At 41.1% G+C, this 15,003-nt stretch overlaps 2 protein-coding genes across 3 annotated transcripts in view; one reads left to right on the top strand and one right to left on the bottom strand.

Annotated features, from left to right (window-relative positions):
- The window catches only part of grb2 (growth factor receptor-bound protein 2), a 63,892-nt gene extending 54,607 nt beyond the window's left edge, over positions 1–9,285 (bottom strand). The window contains exons 1-2 of one of the 2 annotated variants that reach the window (XM_014193565.3): positions 9,052–9,285; positions 7,487–7,773 (exon numbers count right to left, since the gene is read on the bottom strand). In XM_014193565.3, coding sequence (XP_014049040.1) covers positions 7,487–7,564 — 78 coding nt within the window. In that variant the 5' untranslated portion in view covers positions 7,565–7,773; positions 9,052–9,285. Of the gene's footprint in view, positions 1–7,486; positions 7,896–9,051 lie in introns of those variants that run through there. The other variant, NM_001165306.1, reaches the window with a different exon arrangement.
- A 1,958-nt stretch (positions 9,286–11,243) lies between these two features.
- LOC106601409 (melanin-concentrating hormone receptor 1) lies at positions 11,244–12,992 on the top strand. The gene has a single exon (XM_014193608.2). It carries the CDS (start codon positions 11,271–11,273, stop codon positions 12,270–12,272), a length of 1,002 nt encoding a protein of 333 aa, XP_014049083.1. The 5' UTR covers positions 11,244–11,270; the 3' UTR covers positions 12,273–12,992.
- Positions 12,993–15,003: the final 2,011 nt, after the last annotated feature.

Genomic DNA, 15,003 nt, shown 5'->3' with positions numbered 1-15,003 from the left:
GGCTCACACGGTACATTTTCACTAGCCTTCGGAGCGCGCTAACGCTATTGGGACATAAATTATTAACTTTTTTGAACAAAACTACATTTGTTATGGACCTGGGATTCCTAGAAGTGCCTTCTGATAAAGATAATCAAAGGTAAGGGATTATTTACAATAGTATTTTTGATGGTTGATCGTTCCAAGATGGCTCAAAACATGTGTAGCCTAGACTATTTTTCTGGGCATACCACGTCGTTTATTGCAAAGTGTGATTTCCCAGTAAAGTTATTTTTAAATCTGGCAAAGAGATGGCATTCAAGACATGTTAATCTATAAGTCTTTGACTGACAATATTACATTTTAACAATGTTTTCGAATAGTAATTTTGTAAATTGTAGCGCTAATAAACTGGAAGCATTTGAGGCAAAAGATTTTCTGAACGTCATGCGCCGATGTAAAATGCTGTTTTTATATATAAATATGAACTTTATCGAACAAAAAAATGCATGTGTTGTGTAACATGATGTCCTAGGAGTGTCATCTGATGAAGGTTGTCAAAGGTTAGTGCTGCATTTAGCTGTGTTTTGGGTATTTGTGATGCATGCTAGTTGCTTTGAAAATGGCTGTGTGATTATTTCTGGCTGGGTACTCTGCTGACATAATCTAATGTTTTGCTTTTGCTGTAAAGCCTTTTTGAAATCAGACAACGTGGTTCGATTCAGGAGAGGTGTATCTATAAAACGGTGTAAAATAGTCATATGTTTGAGAAATTGAAGTTATAGCATTTATGAGGTTTTGCATTTAGCATGACGCGATTCCACTGGCTGTTGATTAGGGTGGGACGCAAGCGTCCCACTGGCCCAGAGAGGTTAAAAAGTCAATGATCTAAAAACACACACTCCAATCTTTTTCATATGTTGTAGCTTAGATTTTATTTTACATCTGAGGTTTTTGTGTTCTGCCACCATCGATTGAGACAACATGCTCTTGAATACAGGGTGGGTGTAATGTATTGGCTGATAAATGTACTAAAATGCAAATAAACATCTCAACTTTCAAAATGGTACCACAAAGATGGTTGAGGTCCACACAGAAGATGTTGACTTGAATGGGAATATCAGTTGATTTCAATTATACCGTCAATCTTCCATAGAAAACTTATTGAACTCATAGAAACATAGATAATAGAATATACATGACCAATTAAGTTGACATTCAACAGTGGGTAGACCGGCGGCCATCTTTTTGGTATAAGTAGAACCAGGTGTGTTAAATTAGGGTAGGACTGAAAACCCACAGGACTGTAGATCTCTAGGAAGAGGGTTGGGCAGCCCTGGTATAAGCTATAACATAAGCAAATATTTTTTAGATAGGCATGAAAGTTTTTTTGTTTTTTTTATTACACAAAAAAATTGAAATGCAACATGTAAAGAATTCGTCTCATGCATCATGAGCTGAAATAAAAGATCCAAGAAATGTTCCATGCGCACAAATAAAAGATCTAATACATTTTCCATGTGCACAAAATGCTTCTCTCAAATTTTGGTGCACAAATTTATATTTCATCCCTGTTAGTGATCATTTCTCCTTTGCCAAGATAATCCATCCATCTGACAAGCGTGGCATATCAAGAAGCTGATTAAACAGCATGATCATTACACAGGTACAACTTGTGCTGGGGACAATAAAAGGCCACACTAAAATGTGCCGTTTTGTCACACAACACAATGCCACAGATGTCTCAAGTTGAGGGATCGTACAATTGGCATGCTGACTGCAGGAATGTCCAACAGAGCTGTTGCCAGAGAATTGAATGTTCATTTCTTTATCATAAGATGCCTCCGACGTCATTTTAGAGAACTTGGCAGTACGTCCAACCGGCCTCACAACTGCAGACCGAGCGGTTTGCGCTTGTCAACATTGTGACAGAGTGCCCCATGGTGGATTATGGCATGGGCAGGCATTAGCTACAGATAACGAACACTATTGCATTTTATCCATGGCAGTTTGAAGGCACAGATACCGTGACGAGATCCTGAGGCTCATTGTTGTGCAAAAACCTAACGTTTCAGCTTGATAATGCACAGTCGTAAGGATCTGTACACAATTCGTGGAAGCTGAAAATGTCCCAGCTCTTCCATGGCCTGCATACTCACCAGACATGCCACCCATTGAGCATGTTTGGGATGCTCTGGATTGACGTGTATGACAGAGTGTTCCAGTTCCCGCCAATATCCAGAAACTTCACATAGCCATTGAAGAGGAGTGGGACAAAAATTCCACAGGACACAATCAACAGCCTGATCAACTCTCTACAAAGGAGAGGTGTCGCACTGCATGAGGCAAATGGTGGTCACACAAGATACTGACTGGTTTTCTGATCTACGCCCCTATCTTTTTTAAGGTGTTTGACCAACTGATGCATATCTGTATTCCCAGTAATGTGAAATCCATAGATTAGGGCCTAATTTATTTATTTCAATTGAGTGATTTCCTTATGAACTGTAACTCAGTAAAATCATAGAAATTGTTGCATTTATATTTATGTTTAGTATTTCTTTTTTTAATAGAAATTATAAAATAGTTTGACAACCCTGTTTATACATTTCTATTGTCACATACACTGAATAGGTGCAGTGAAATATGTTGTTTTACCGGGTTAGTCATAGTAGTGCGGCACCCCTGGAGATTTTAAATGATATCAAACTCAACTGCTTATCTTTTCCAGTAATGAAGGATGTCTCATGGTGCGGTGGGGTATGCAAAATGGGCAAACGTGTATGGAAAATGTTGTTTAAATCATAAGGGATGCTGTCTAAGTGATTGAATTCAAATGGGATTCACCCGTAAGTGAGACGCACCAATCATTCTACTGAGGACCCCCTGATGATTCCTAGGAATTGAATCCAAAACATGTCAGCCAAAGAACAAAGGCAGCACACAGAGAAAGGATTATGAGATGCAAGGTTCCAGGGACAGAGCAGGAGGGGCTAGCCAAAAGCACTTACTTAAAGAGATTCTCTAGGACAATGAACCCTAGACCTCCCCATGCTCTGGTAGTGCATACTCCTTTCACATTCAAACTCATGCCTCTGCAAGGTAGACAGGCTGACAATGTCCGTCTCTGTGTTGAGGATCTGATGTGATCAAGTATTAAAAATGGACTTGGATGGGTAAAGAAAACAGACTGTCTGAATCAGACTGTCCCAATCAACAAACATTTCACGCTGGGTAGCGTGCTGTCTACTTCTAGAAGTTAACTTCTTTCAGAGTAACACTAACGATTCTGGCTGTGAAAAATCGAGATCACTTTTTTCTTCTTCTGATATGCAAATTTAATAAGAACCCTTATATGTAGCTCTACTTTCTGAGCCCTCTCTCCCCCAGAGTCCCCTGGTGAGATAAAGCCTCTTCAAAACCCCATAGCAAATCACATACGAAGACAAAAAAACAGGCCAAAATGAATTCATACATTGCCAGAGACTAAAAAGCAAAGTTGACTGCACCTAGTCCGCATACAATCCTTTTCATATTTATAAGTAACGATATTCAAGAGACATGAGAGAACTCCTCAAGATCTTACTGACACATACGAAGGGCTGGATGAAGGGAGGCAGAATGGAAAGGCCGCTCCCAAACAAGGCCATTTTAAAATTTCTACCACAGATATAATGAGACGTGTTCTCATATGGCAGGACCTACTTATAAAGTTAGCACTTATATGAGGGCTGAAATTAAAATGTTGGGGGGAGAACCTTTCATGTACATGGTTTTTAGATGCCCATGCAATCAAAATTAATTCTGTCTCTTTGCTCACACCAGTATTCCACGGGTCTTTCCCTGATGTCTGTCGATGATGGTGCCGAAGCAATGTGGCGGTCTAGCATGCGGCTTACGCAACTCCTGCAGGTATTTTAGAGTATCGCTGTGCTGCAGGCGTTGCGTTCTGCCATCAAGCTGCTCGCCGCCTCGCCCTCTGATTAATATTTATGCAGAGCTCGGTGCTGCTAGGGGCTTGGGCGAGGGGGGTGTCAGATCACAGGGGCCCAGCACCACGCTGGCATCTGAGGCTAGGAAGGACGGGAGTCTCTCTCTGGCTAGCCTACTCCTTGTCACCCCAGAGTTGGACCTGTCCTAAAGCTACACAGAGTAGTGCATACGGCTCAGTACATCACTGGGGCCAAGCTTCCTGACATTCAGGACCTAAATACTAGGCGTGTCAGAGGAAGGTCTAAAAGACTCCAGTCACCCAAGTCATTGACTGTTCTCTCTGCTACCGCACAGCAAGTGGTACCGGAGCGCCAAGTTTAGGTCCAAAAGGCTCCTTAAAACCTGTTAGGGCTAGGGGGCAGCATTTGCACGTCTGGATAAAAAAAATGTACCCGATTTAATCTGGTTACTAATCCTACCCAGTAACTAGAATATGCATATACTTATTATATATGGATAGAAAACACTCTAAAGTTTCTAAAACTGTTTGAATGGTGTCTGTGAGTATAACAGAACTCATTTGGCAGGCAAAACCCTGAGACATTTTCTGACCGGAAGTGGATACCTGATGTGTTGTATTGACTTTAAACCTATCCCATTGAAAAACACAGGGGTTTAGGAATATTTTGGCACTTCCTATTGCTTCCACTAGATGTCACCAGCCTTTACAAAGTGTTTTGAGTCTTCTGGAGGGAGATCTGACCGAACAAGAGCCATGGAACGATGATGTCCCATTAGACACCTGGCGCGCGAGTTCATGTTGGGTACCCTCGTTCCAATACGTTATAAAAGAGTATGCATTCGTCCACCTTGAATATTATTCATGTTCTGGTTAAAAAAGGCCCTAATGATTTATGCTATACAACATTTGACATGTTTGAACGAACGGAAATATATTTTTTCCCCTCGTTCATGACGAGAAGTCCGGCTGGCTTAGATCATGTGCGAACAAAACGGAGATTTTTGGACATAAATGATGAGCTTTTTTGAACAAAACTACATTCGTTATGGACCTGTGATACCTGGAAGTGACATCTGATGAAGAGAATCAAAGGTAATGGATTATTTACATAGTATTTTCGATTTTAGATCTCCCCAACATGACGTCTAGTCTGTATCGCAACGCGTATTTTTCTGGGCGCAGTGCTCAGATTATTGCAAAGTGTGATTTCCCAGTAAGGTTATTTTTAAATCTGGCAAGTTGATTGCGTTCAAGAGATGTAAATCTATAATTCTTTAAATGACAATATAATATTTTACCAATGTTTTCTAATTTTAATTATTTAATTTGTGACGCTGACTTGACTGCCGGTTATTGGAGGGAAACGATTTCCTCAACATCAATGCCATAGTAAAACGCTGTTTTTGGATATAAATATGAACTTGATAGAACTAAAAATGCATGCATTGTCTAACATAATGTCCTAGGAGTGTCATCTGATGGAGATTGTAAAAGGTTAGTGCATCATTTTAGCTGGTTTTATGGTTTTGGTGACCCTGTCTTTGACTTGACAAAACATTACACACAACTCTTGTAAATGTACTGTCCTAACATACTCTAAATTTATGCTTTCGCCGTAAAACCTTTTTGAAATCGTAAAACGTGGTTAGATTAAGGAGATGTTTATCTTTCAAAGGGTGTAAAATAGTTGTATGTTTGAAAAATTTAAATTTTGACATTTATTTGGATTCAAATTTGCCGCTCTTGAAATGCACCTGCTGTTGATGGAGTGCACCACGGGTGGCACGCTAGCGTCCCACCTAGCCCATAGAGGTTAACAGCTTCTACACCCAAGCCATAAGACTGCTGAACAATTGATCAAATGGCCACCTAGACAATTTACATTGACACCCCCACCCCTTTGCTTTTACACTGCTGCTACTCGCTGTTTATTATCAATGTATAGTCACTTTACCTATGTGTACAAATTACCTCGACTAACCTGTACCCCTGCACATTGACCCGGTACCGGAACCCCTTGTATATAGCCTCATTATAGTTGTTTCTTTTCATTTTTTCCCCTTTAGTTTATTTAGTAAATATTTGATTAACTCTATTTACTACACTGCATTGTTGGTTAAGGGCTTGTAAGTAAAAATTTCACGGTAAGGTCTACACTTGTTGTATTCGGCACATGACAAATAACATTAGATTTGAATTGAAGAGTATTGTGTTTCTGTGGTTATAGGGGTCGTGTAAGAGACCACTGTGCTTAACTAGCTTTAAGCATTACTTAACTATACTTTAAAACCCAGAAATTAGCTAGTCAAGAACATATTTTCTGAGTGTGACTCATGTTGAAGAGACTGGGTGGGTTTTAAAATGAAGTGGGAGATGACTACTGATACTGTTTCAACAGCAGTGTCCTCTCCAACTGCATGAGAGGCGGGTGGGTACATGTTGCCTGTCAACACACACCGCTATTGTGGTGTAAGAACAGGGACGGTTTGCACTGGTGTGTTATGTTCATCATGTGTCCCAGAGGGGAAAATATCTCTGTTGACATTCATACACAAATAGTGCATGAGGCATTCTGATGGGGTCTAGGGACTGCTAATAGCCACACAAAACACCACAGAATGCCATAAATAGTTCAAAGGATTTAAAGTGTACAGAATCTTACAAACATGTAGTTGCTAGCAAGAGAGGTTTAGCGCCATTTGCTACACACACACAATGGTTTGAAATGGAAATCAGATAAAACATATGATAGCTGGTGTGCTTAGGCAGTAAATTTACCCCCTCTTTACCTAAAACCCATTGACATTCAGAGGGATTATGATGATTACATTTAAATCCCAGAGCACTTGTATAGATTTTTCCTAATATCTTGCAGTCCCACGATGACCAAGCTCTGAAAATGGACTGAGCTCTTTTCAGGGAGCCTGAGAGTGAGGCTTTGAGTAAGATGGCTGTCTGAAGTGATCCATTGGCCCCAGGTTGTGTCAGATTAGAGAAGTTGCAGGATTGGCATTTCAACACAGTGAAATAAACCCATCCGCACAGCCCTTGTGTTCTCTGTGTTGAGCCCTATCACTCTACTAGGCCTAAACCTTGTATTGAATGTACTATGATGTTGGCTCATTCATTGAATAAGGTGTAGCTTTATATACCGATACTATACTGTGTGTGAAGAAAGGGCTGACGAAAGAAAGTGCAAAGAGGAACATTGCAGAAGGCAACAACTCTGACAAAATAAGCTATTGTGTTGCTGTTATTTATTAGACGTGGGAGGATAAGGTCTGATATTTTCCATGACAAACATTTTATTGTAGCTGGTTTGCAATAGAAAAACATGTTTGTGTAATTCAAATGTAATTTTTCTTGACAATTGAGGGGCATATGCTCCCAGAACAGCAATTTGATGTGCCAGTAAAACATATATTTGTCCATTAATTGTAGATTAACAACCTTTGATCAGGTGAATTATACAATCATTTAAAGCAGATAACTAGCAGCTACCAAGCCTCGCAATTCATTCATTTGAAGACCAAAAAAATGCACTCATCCTACCTTTAGAACTTCCCCACGTTTAAAACTTAACTCGTCGTCAGCAGTGGCTTTGAAATCGTATTTGGCAATGGCCTCCATGGTACTGGTTGTTGGATAAATGTGGGTCTAGGGTACTTGATAGGGTGAATGCTGTTTTATTCCCTGTCGTTGATGTGTGGAGACCAGCAGTGTCAAAATAAAAACACAGTTCAAGAATTCCGTGATCGGTTGCTTGCTCCGAGTCGCTCCTCCCGTCTATGACCCGTTCCTTTAGGGCTGGATCCTCACATAAAGCTCACAGAAGGTATCTGCAAAAAAAGGAGAAACATGCCACAAATTAATATCTAGAGTCTCTGTTTATGCCTGGATGTTGTGTCGGTCAACCACTGTATGATGATGGGACTGAAATTGACAGATGTTTTTCTAAAAAGAGATGAAGGCAGACAGTTGACATCTTTCAGGTGTGCACTTGATACATTTGATGCTGATAAAAAACAAACCAAACGGCAGTGAGATGGGTGGAGTTTGTTTTGCATGGCTGGTGCCCCGGGTGGACGGAGTATATTCATTTTAGACCATTCCATTGGTCCTTAAGTGAAATCTCAACCCACCTGGGGCACCTGGCAATGCAAAACGAACTGTACCAATGTCAGAATTAAATCCACACTAGTGGTTGGCCAATATTTGACAATTGACAGGCCATTGTTGAGTCAAGGAATGGGGGAGCGCTAAAGTCTGTAGCTACTTCTTGTAGTGCAACATGCCTCATACGAAGTTTACTAGCTCTCCAGTCAGATTCGTTGTTTACTAAACATTTCTTAGCCTGCTTGATACACACACAACAATCAAAACCAGCACTGGAATATTCCATTTCTGCACCAATTCGATACTTTCTGCTACGTAGGTCACTACTACTTACCCAGGCTTACTTACCAATCATGCGAAGTACGTTATATTAACTGACTAGCTAGCTAGTTGGTGAACAACATCTTTCTAGGTTATTATTTGACAATTCACGTTTATGGGAGGCTTTCTGGCAACTCTCGTTATCAGCTTCCACTTGTAGCAAAGTCAGTTAACTTAGTTAGCTAACTAACGTTAGGTACCCACATTAGGGCCAGTGACATAGCCAATTCTACTACATTTGCGCTAAAGTGTTACAGTAGCTAAATTCACTTATGGTGGTTGTACTGTAAAACACCGTTTCCAGCTGTTTTGAATTAGAGCTAGGAGCCAGTTCAAACGCTAGACATCTGAAAGAGGAAGCTAACGTTAGCTAGCAACTAGCCAAAACGAAAAAGCTAGCCGGCTATTTAGCGAGATACTAGTAACAACAAACACAAATAAAAAACACCAACCTATTTAACTAACAGTTATTTGTTTAATATCTAGGTTAAATGTCTGTGTACAGTTATGCATGTCAATTCGTAGTTTTATGCATGGGAAGCAGATAGGCCTATTAGCTAGCTACAGTACTATAGCTAACCAAATCAAAAAAAGAAGAAAATACTTTCGTATGCTAGCGGGTACTGTAGCTGGCTGGCTAGCCTTTGCTTTGTATTCAGTAGAACGAGACAAAAACTCACCCGCCAGTTTAGCTGTGAAATGTAAAGTTCTTGCTTGATCAAATGTCCTTATTGTTTATGATCCACCCTTTACAGTTTTGTTAGTGGAGGTAAATGTACAAAATACGTCTGTTTTTGCTTAAACCCGAACTAGCCAGCGACGTTTATTTCCGCTTCCTTCCAGATACTTCGGGTGCTGCTGCTGCTTCGGCTCCTGCCTCGCGCTGTGAGCAGGGTGTCTGACCGGCCCATAGGTCTCGCCTGCGAGCCACTGGACCGTCTATCGCGATACTTTCACCTGATAGCTAGCTGCATAATGCTCTGTGGTTGCATTGCTGCTTTTTTAAAAATGTAATTCAAGTACAGCGTAAATATATGTATCTCTGTCTGTCACATAACTTTGGTGTGCCTGATGCAGCAATAGGCAATATAGATGAAAGTGTTGTTGTACTATTTAAAACACATTTCTGTTACATAGCTAGTTAGATGGTGAAAAACATAGGAAAGTGCGTCACCTAGTGGCAAATGGTGTCCACTACGGTCTACACACAAAAAAATTATGCTTACACGCTGGTGTCATGGGAAGAAAGGCAAGGAAGTGAATGATTGGAATACAAATAGCTACATTTAGAAGTATTGTCAATGTCCCCCTATCCTGGAAATTGTGGCACGTTTTTTTTCTTAGTTGTTGTCATTCCAACAAACAGTGCCATCACAAACGGGCATCAATCTTGACAGAGGCACTGTTTTACTTGTGCACTCAGGCACTTACAAACTGGTATCACACATAGCCTATTATTGCGGTGATGTAAAATCAGTTGTCACTACGTGTCTCTATGTACCCCTCCTCTTTTTCTATACCATATAGGGCAGGATGCGAAGCCACCATGTGAAATGTTGGCAAGGCGCATCACTGTAAACCTCACAGGTTCCTCAACCTCACTCTTTCAAGAAGTATTCTTGTGCGAGGGAGTGCTTTGATTAGCAACTCTACTGGTGTAAAGATAGAAGACCAATTGAATTTTGAGGAGAGGCTACAGAAATAGGAGCAGGAAAAGGTCAGTTTGTACAAATTTACCCCGTCTCCACTGAATTACTTTGATTGATTGATTGATTGATTGATTGATTGATTGATTGATGTACTAGAATAATTGGAGCCTGGTTCATCACCAATAATTACAGTGCACAGCATCGACAAGGGCGCCCGTGCCTTTCTTTGGGTCTAAGATGTTTACAATTCGGGTTGTAAAGAATGTTGAGTAGGTGCAAATGTTTCACCTGAGAAGTATTATTATCATTATTTTGCATTGTGTTGTCTTTTTGAGACTGTGATGAGGACAAGGATTTTTCCGAAATATTTTGATGTCATTACAACAATTCTTGTCATTATGAAATAATACATTTCACTATTCGACTGCATCTGTTTGAACGTGAAGTGGGTTTTATTGACAGTAGCCAAGCAGTACAATAATAGTATAGCCTACTGATGATAGAATATTCATTTCTATAGTCCACTCTGATGGTAATTAGGCCTACGTTATTTGCCTGTTTTCACATCATTTTTAATTCAGAGTCCATCCTTTTGTTGAGCTTAGTCTAACTTCGAAATGGACTTCGAAAATGTATCGAATGAGAACTGGTCTCAGACGTCTCTCCCATCATACAACTCACCCGAAAGTCCAACAGGTAGCCTGTGATTTTCCTGATTTCATGCATGAATGTTATAATGTAAAATCAATGTTAATGAATTCAATGTTATCCTGGGAATTTAGTCCTATGACTTTTACTTTACATATGAGTGAAATTATTGAATGTGAACGCGTGGTTTAATTAAACAACAAGGCCCGAGGTGTGGTATATGGCCAAATATTACAAACCCCCAAGGTGCCTTATTGCTATTATAAACTGGTTACCAACATAATTAGAACAGTAACAATAAATGTTCTGTCATTCCCCTGGGATACCATCTGATATACAACTGCATTCAGGGCTTGAACAACCCAGTTAATAATTTCCATGAATATCAGCACCACATGAGTTGACAGCTCCCATCTCTGAGGATTAGTTTGGAGTCTTTGATCTTTGTGATGTAGCAGCCAGGAGTGACATTATACTGTTAGTAAAAATCAAGACTTACTGTATGCAAGCGAACACCTGTCTGAATGACACTGCAACATGAGACTGAATGTACTTTTCCTGTCAAACTTACAGAAAATGATGTGCCCTACCACAACGTCCTAATGCCCAGCATTTTCGGTGTCATCTGCTTCTTTGGGATTATTGGCAACTGCATTGTCATCTACACCATTGTGAAGAAGACCAAGTTCCGAGCGCAGCAGACAGTGCCGGACATCTTCATCTTCAGCTTGTCTTTAGTGGACCTCCTCTTCCTCCTGGGCATGCCCTTCCTCATCCACCAGCTCATGGGCAACGGTTCCTGGTGCTTTGGTGACATCATGTGCACGGTCATAACCGCCCTGGACTCCAACAGCCAGATAGTGAGCACCTACATCCTCACCGTCATGACTCTGGACCGCTACCTGGCCACGGTCCATCCCATCCGCTTCAACCATGTGCGCACACCCTGTGTGGCGGGGGCTGCGGTGGGGCTGGTGTGGGTGCTCTCCCTGGTCTCCATCACTCCCGTGTGGATGTATGCTGGCCTTATGCCCCGAGGTGACGGCTCAGTGGGCTGTGCCCTCCTGCTGCCAAATCCAGCCACTGACACCTACTGGTTTACCCTCTACCAGTTTGTGCTGGCCTTCGCCCTACCTCTGGTCATCATCTGCGTGGTGTTCTTCAAGATCCTCCAGAACATGTCTGCCACGGTGGCCCCCCTGCCCCAGAGCAGCTTGAGAGTACGTACACGTAAGGTGACCTGTATGGCTGTGGCTATATGCCTGGCCTTCTTCATCTGCTGGGCTCCGTACTACATCCTGCAGCTGGCCCACCTGTGGATCCAGAGACCCAGCTTTGCCTTCCTATATGTCTACAACATTGCCATCAGCATGGGTTACGCTAACAGCTGCATCAACCCATACCTCTACATCGTGCTGAGTGAGACCTTTAAGAGGCAGTTCATTGTGGCCATCCGGCCAAACAATCGGGTCTTCAGGTTGAACTCTGGCATGGCTGACGGCAGTGTGAGTCTGAGACTGCCCCCAGAGGGTAATCATCAGTCTCAGTCCTCCAGAGACCTACTAGTACACAACATGCTGCCTGTCACTGTGGCTGTAAACTGAGTCAGGAGCCCTAGCCCAGCCCCATCCCTCAGCCCTATTTCCATGAATCTGGGCTCTCACTCAGCTCAGCGGGAAGTGGTGCCCCCATCAGCCAGTCATGCTCCCAATGTGTATGACAGGGTTAATGTGCAATGTATGTAGTATGTTGAGTATGTACAGTATCTATTTTGTACACAGCAGTACTGTGTTTAAAAGACACTTTTCCCGACAGGGACATTCAACTTCATCCTATTAATCCTATCCTATCATGCTCCCATGAAGGAACTGTGAATACAGGGACTTTGTACTAGTATTCAGTTGGCAATTGAACTGTAGGCTATTAGTAACAATGTGAACTTTTATAAAATAATGTCAGCCCACAGTTATCAATAACACTATTTTGCAGTTCTGTTTCAAGTGGTAACAATTTGTATTTCGTTTTCTTTGATGATAATCACATTTGACAGATTTCCACTGCAGTTCAATGTGTTAAAACAGGTTTCTGTGTAGATATGTGATGTCCTGTGATTCTGCCATCGGTCCGTCCAGTCAGTGATCTGAGATGCAGGGAAACCACACCTTGTCGTAATGTAATCTATGTCTATACTGGAACCTGTGTGATGACTGTGATCATTGAGAAAGTTGTGACATATTGATGTATTATTGTGTGCTATCTTTGAATAGGATTTTGACGTCAACTAATATGTTGTCCTTAATCATTTTGTAATGTTGAATATGTGCAGCCCGTCTATTACCATGTAATGTCTGTGATCACCAAGGAAACCTCTGTTGTTATCTTTGGGAAAAGAATAATGTTCTGATGCACCATATAGTGTTGAATGACTGCAATTGATCCAAAGGGATTTCTAGATGTTACAATAAAGAATTAAAGCATGAGACGTAAGAAAAACCAATGCAATACAGTAGCAGCAGAACTGTCGGTGCTAGAGTGTATTTGTGAAGAGCTCTTATTCTCAGAACGGGAAGCACACATAAAAGAGGAAAAAGCACTCTGTCCAAACAAAGCAATATTTTACCTGATGGCTGCTGTAGAAGAGAGGCAGGTTATCTGCTGGTAATCTTGGAAAAGGGCAAAGTTATCACTGGACTGGAAATGAACCATTTGTAGGGTAGTAATGGCTTGCTTTAGAAGGAGAAAAATGCAATAATGAACTCTGCCGCTCTCAAACCCAGAGACCCATACATTACTATTGTTATTACATTCCCACGAAAATTGGATTCCCTTCCAACACTGTCCAGAAATAAAGTACCTGAATTGGTGTTCAATCAAATAAATGTAGTACTAATTTGACAATACTGTGCACTTGTGTGTATGTGTGAGGAGAAAAATGGAGGTAAAGCAAATCAAAATACGAAGGGAATCCAATTTTTGACCGTGCTTTACCAACTCATTAGTGGTATTAAAATGGATCCTGGTTCACTTCTCATTTATGGAACCACAACACTACACCAGGGTACAAATGCATTAATAATACACATCAAGTATTTAATTTCACTCAGTAACTCAAAATGGCCATGACCAAAGGAAAAACCCAGATGAAAGCAATATCTTACTGCAATGCACACAAGTGCTTTTGGAATTAAGAGCTGTCCTAGTATAGGCTGCAGAAATAGTGAAAACAACTGGGGGTTTCTCATACAAGTTCAGCACTCTATATAAAAGGAAAGGGGGATACCTAGTCAGCTGTACAACTGAATGCCTTCAACTGAAATGTGTCTTCCACATTTAACCCAACCCCTCTGAATCAGAGAGGTGCGGGGGGCTGCCTTAATCAACATCCACATCTTCGGCGCCCAGGGAACTGTGGGTTAACTGCCTTGCGCAGGGGCAGAACGACAGATTTGTACCTTGTCAGCTCGGGGATTCAAACATAGTAGAACTTCCAGTGTATGTAAATATTATATATTTACAATATTAGTATCATGGGCCTTTCCTTTTGGCATTCTCATTATGTAATATATAAATGATAAAGGCAGTAGTGTGTGTGCGTGTGCATGTGTAAGGTAATCAGAACATGCATATGCACTATTAGGCAGGCACAGATACTAACCGAGGTGTCTGTTGAATGTTCCTGTGGTAATGGCTTTGTGATGGTCTTCTTTTGAAACACCTGTCTGACGATTTGCATTTCCTGCATTACATGCACGAGTATCCCACAGTGGTTTATGAGCATGGTATTTTCAAACATCCTCGGATGTTGACAGGATTTACGCCGTCAGACACAGTGTCATGTGGACAGCTGTGAATAAGAGACGCAATAATATAGAGTTCCATTGGGCCAGTGGGCAAAGTTGTTTGTAAAGAATTCAGGCTGACGTCATTGTATACTTATTGAAAAAGGAAGGTTTTCCTCAAGTCCTTGTAGTGACCAGAAGAAGATGTCTTTACCTGGCTGGTTGAAATCTGGTTATTTGTAATCCAGATTTAAACTAGAAAATAATGTAATTACGGCCCATGCTAAATAGTGTTGTTACCATAAGGTATGAGTACAAGAAGGTTGTTAACAGGCTGTGTTTCTTTGACGCAAACCAAGGCGGTCCAGTTCAGGATCTGTCTACTTGATTCACAATAGCAATATTGATTAAGAATCAACATGGGCATACTTTTGGAAAAGTTCTTAATGGAGGTTACATTTTTTAGGCCATCTATTAAATGGATTTGGGGGTTTTAGCTAAATCTTTGAAAAACATCAGTTTTTCAAACATCAGTTTAACTGATGTTGTGTTCGTT

This window comes from Salmo salar, chromosome 03 (genome assembly GCF_965601325.2).
Source record: "Salmo salar chromosome 03, fSalSal1, whole genome shotgun sequence".
Classification (NCBI taxonomy): domain Eukaryota; kingdom Metazoa; phylum Chordata; class Actinopteri; order Salmoniformes; family Salmonidae; genus Salmo; species Salmo salar.
The sequence above is the reverse complement of the archived record's forward strand: the minus strand, read 5'-3'. Positions and strand labels throughout refer to the sequence as shown.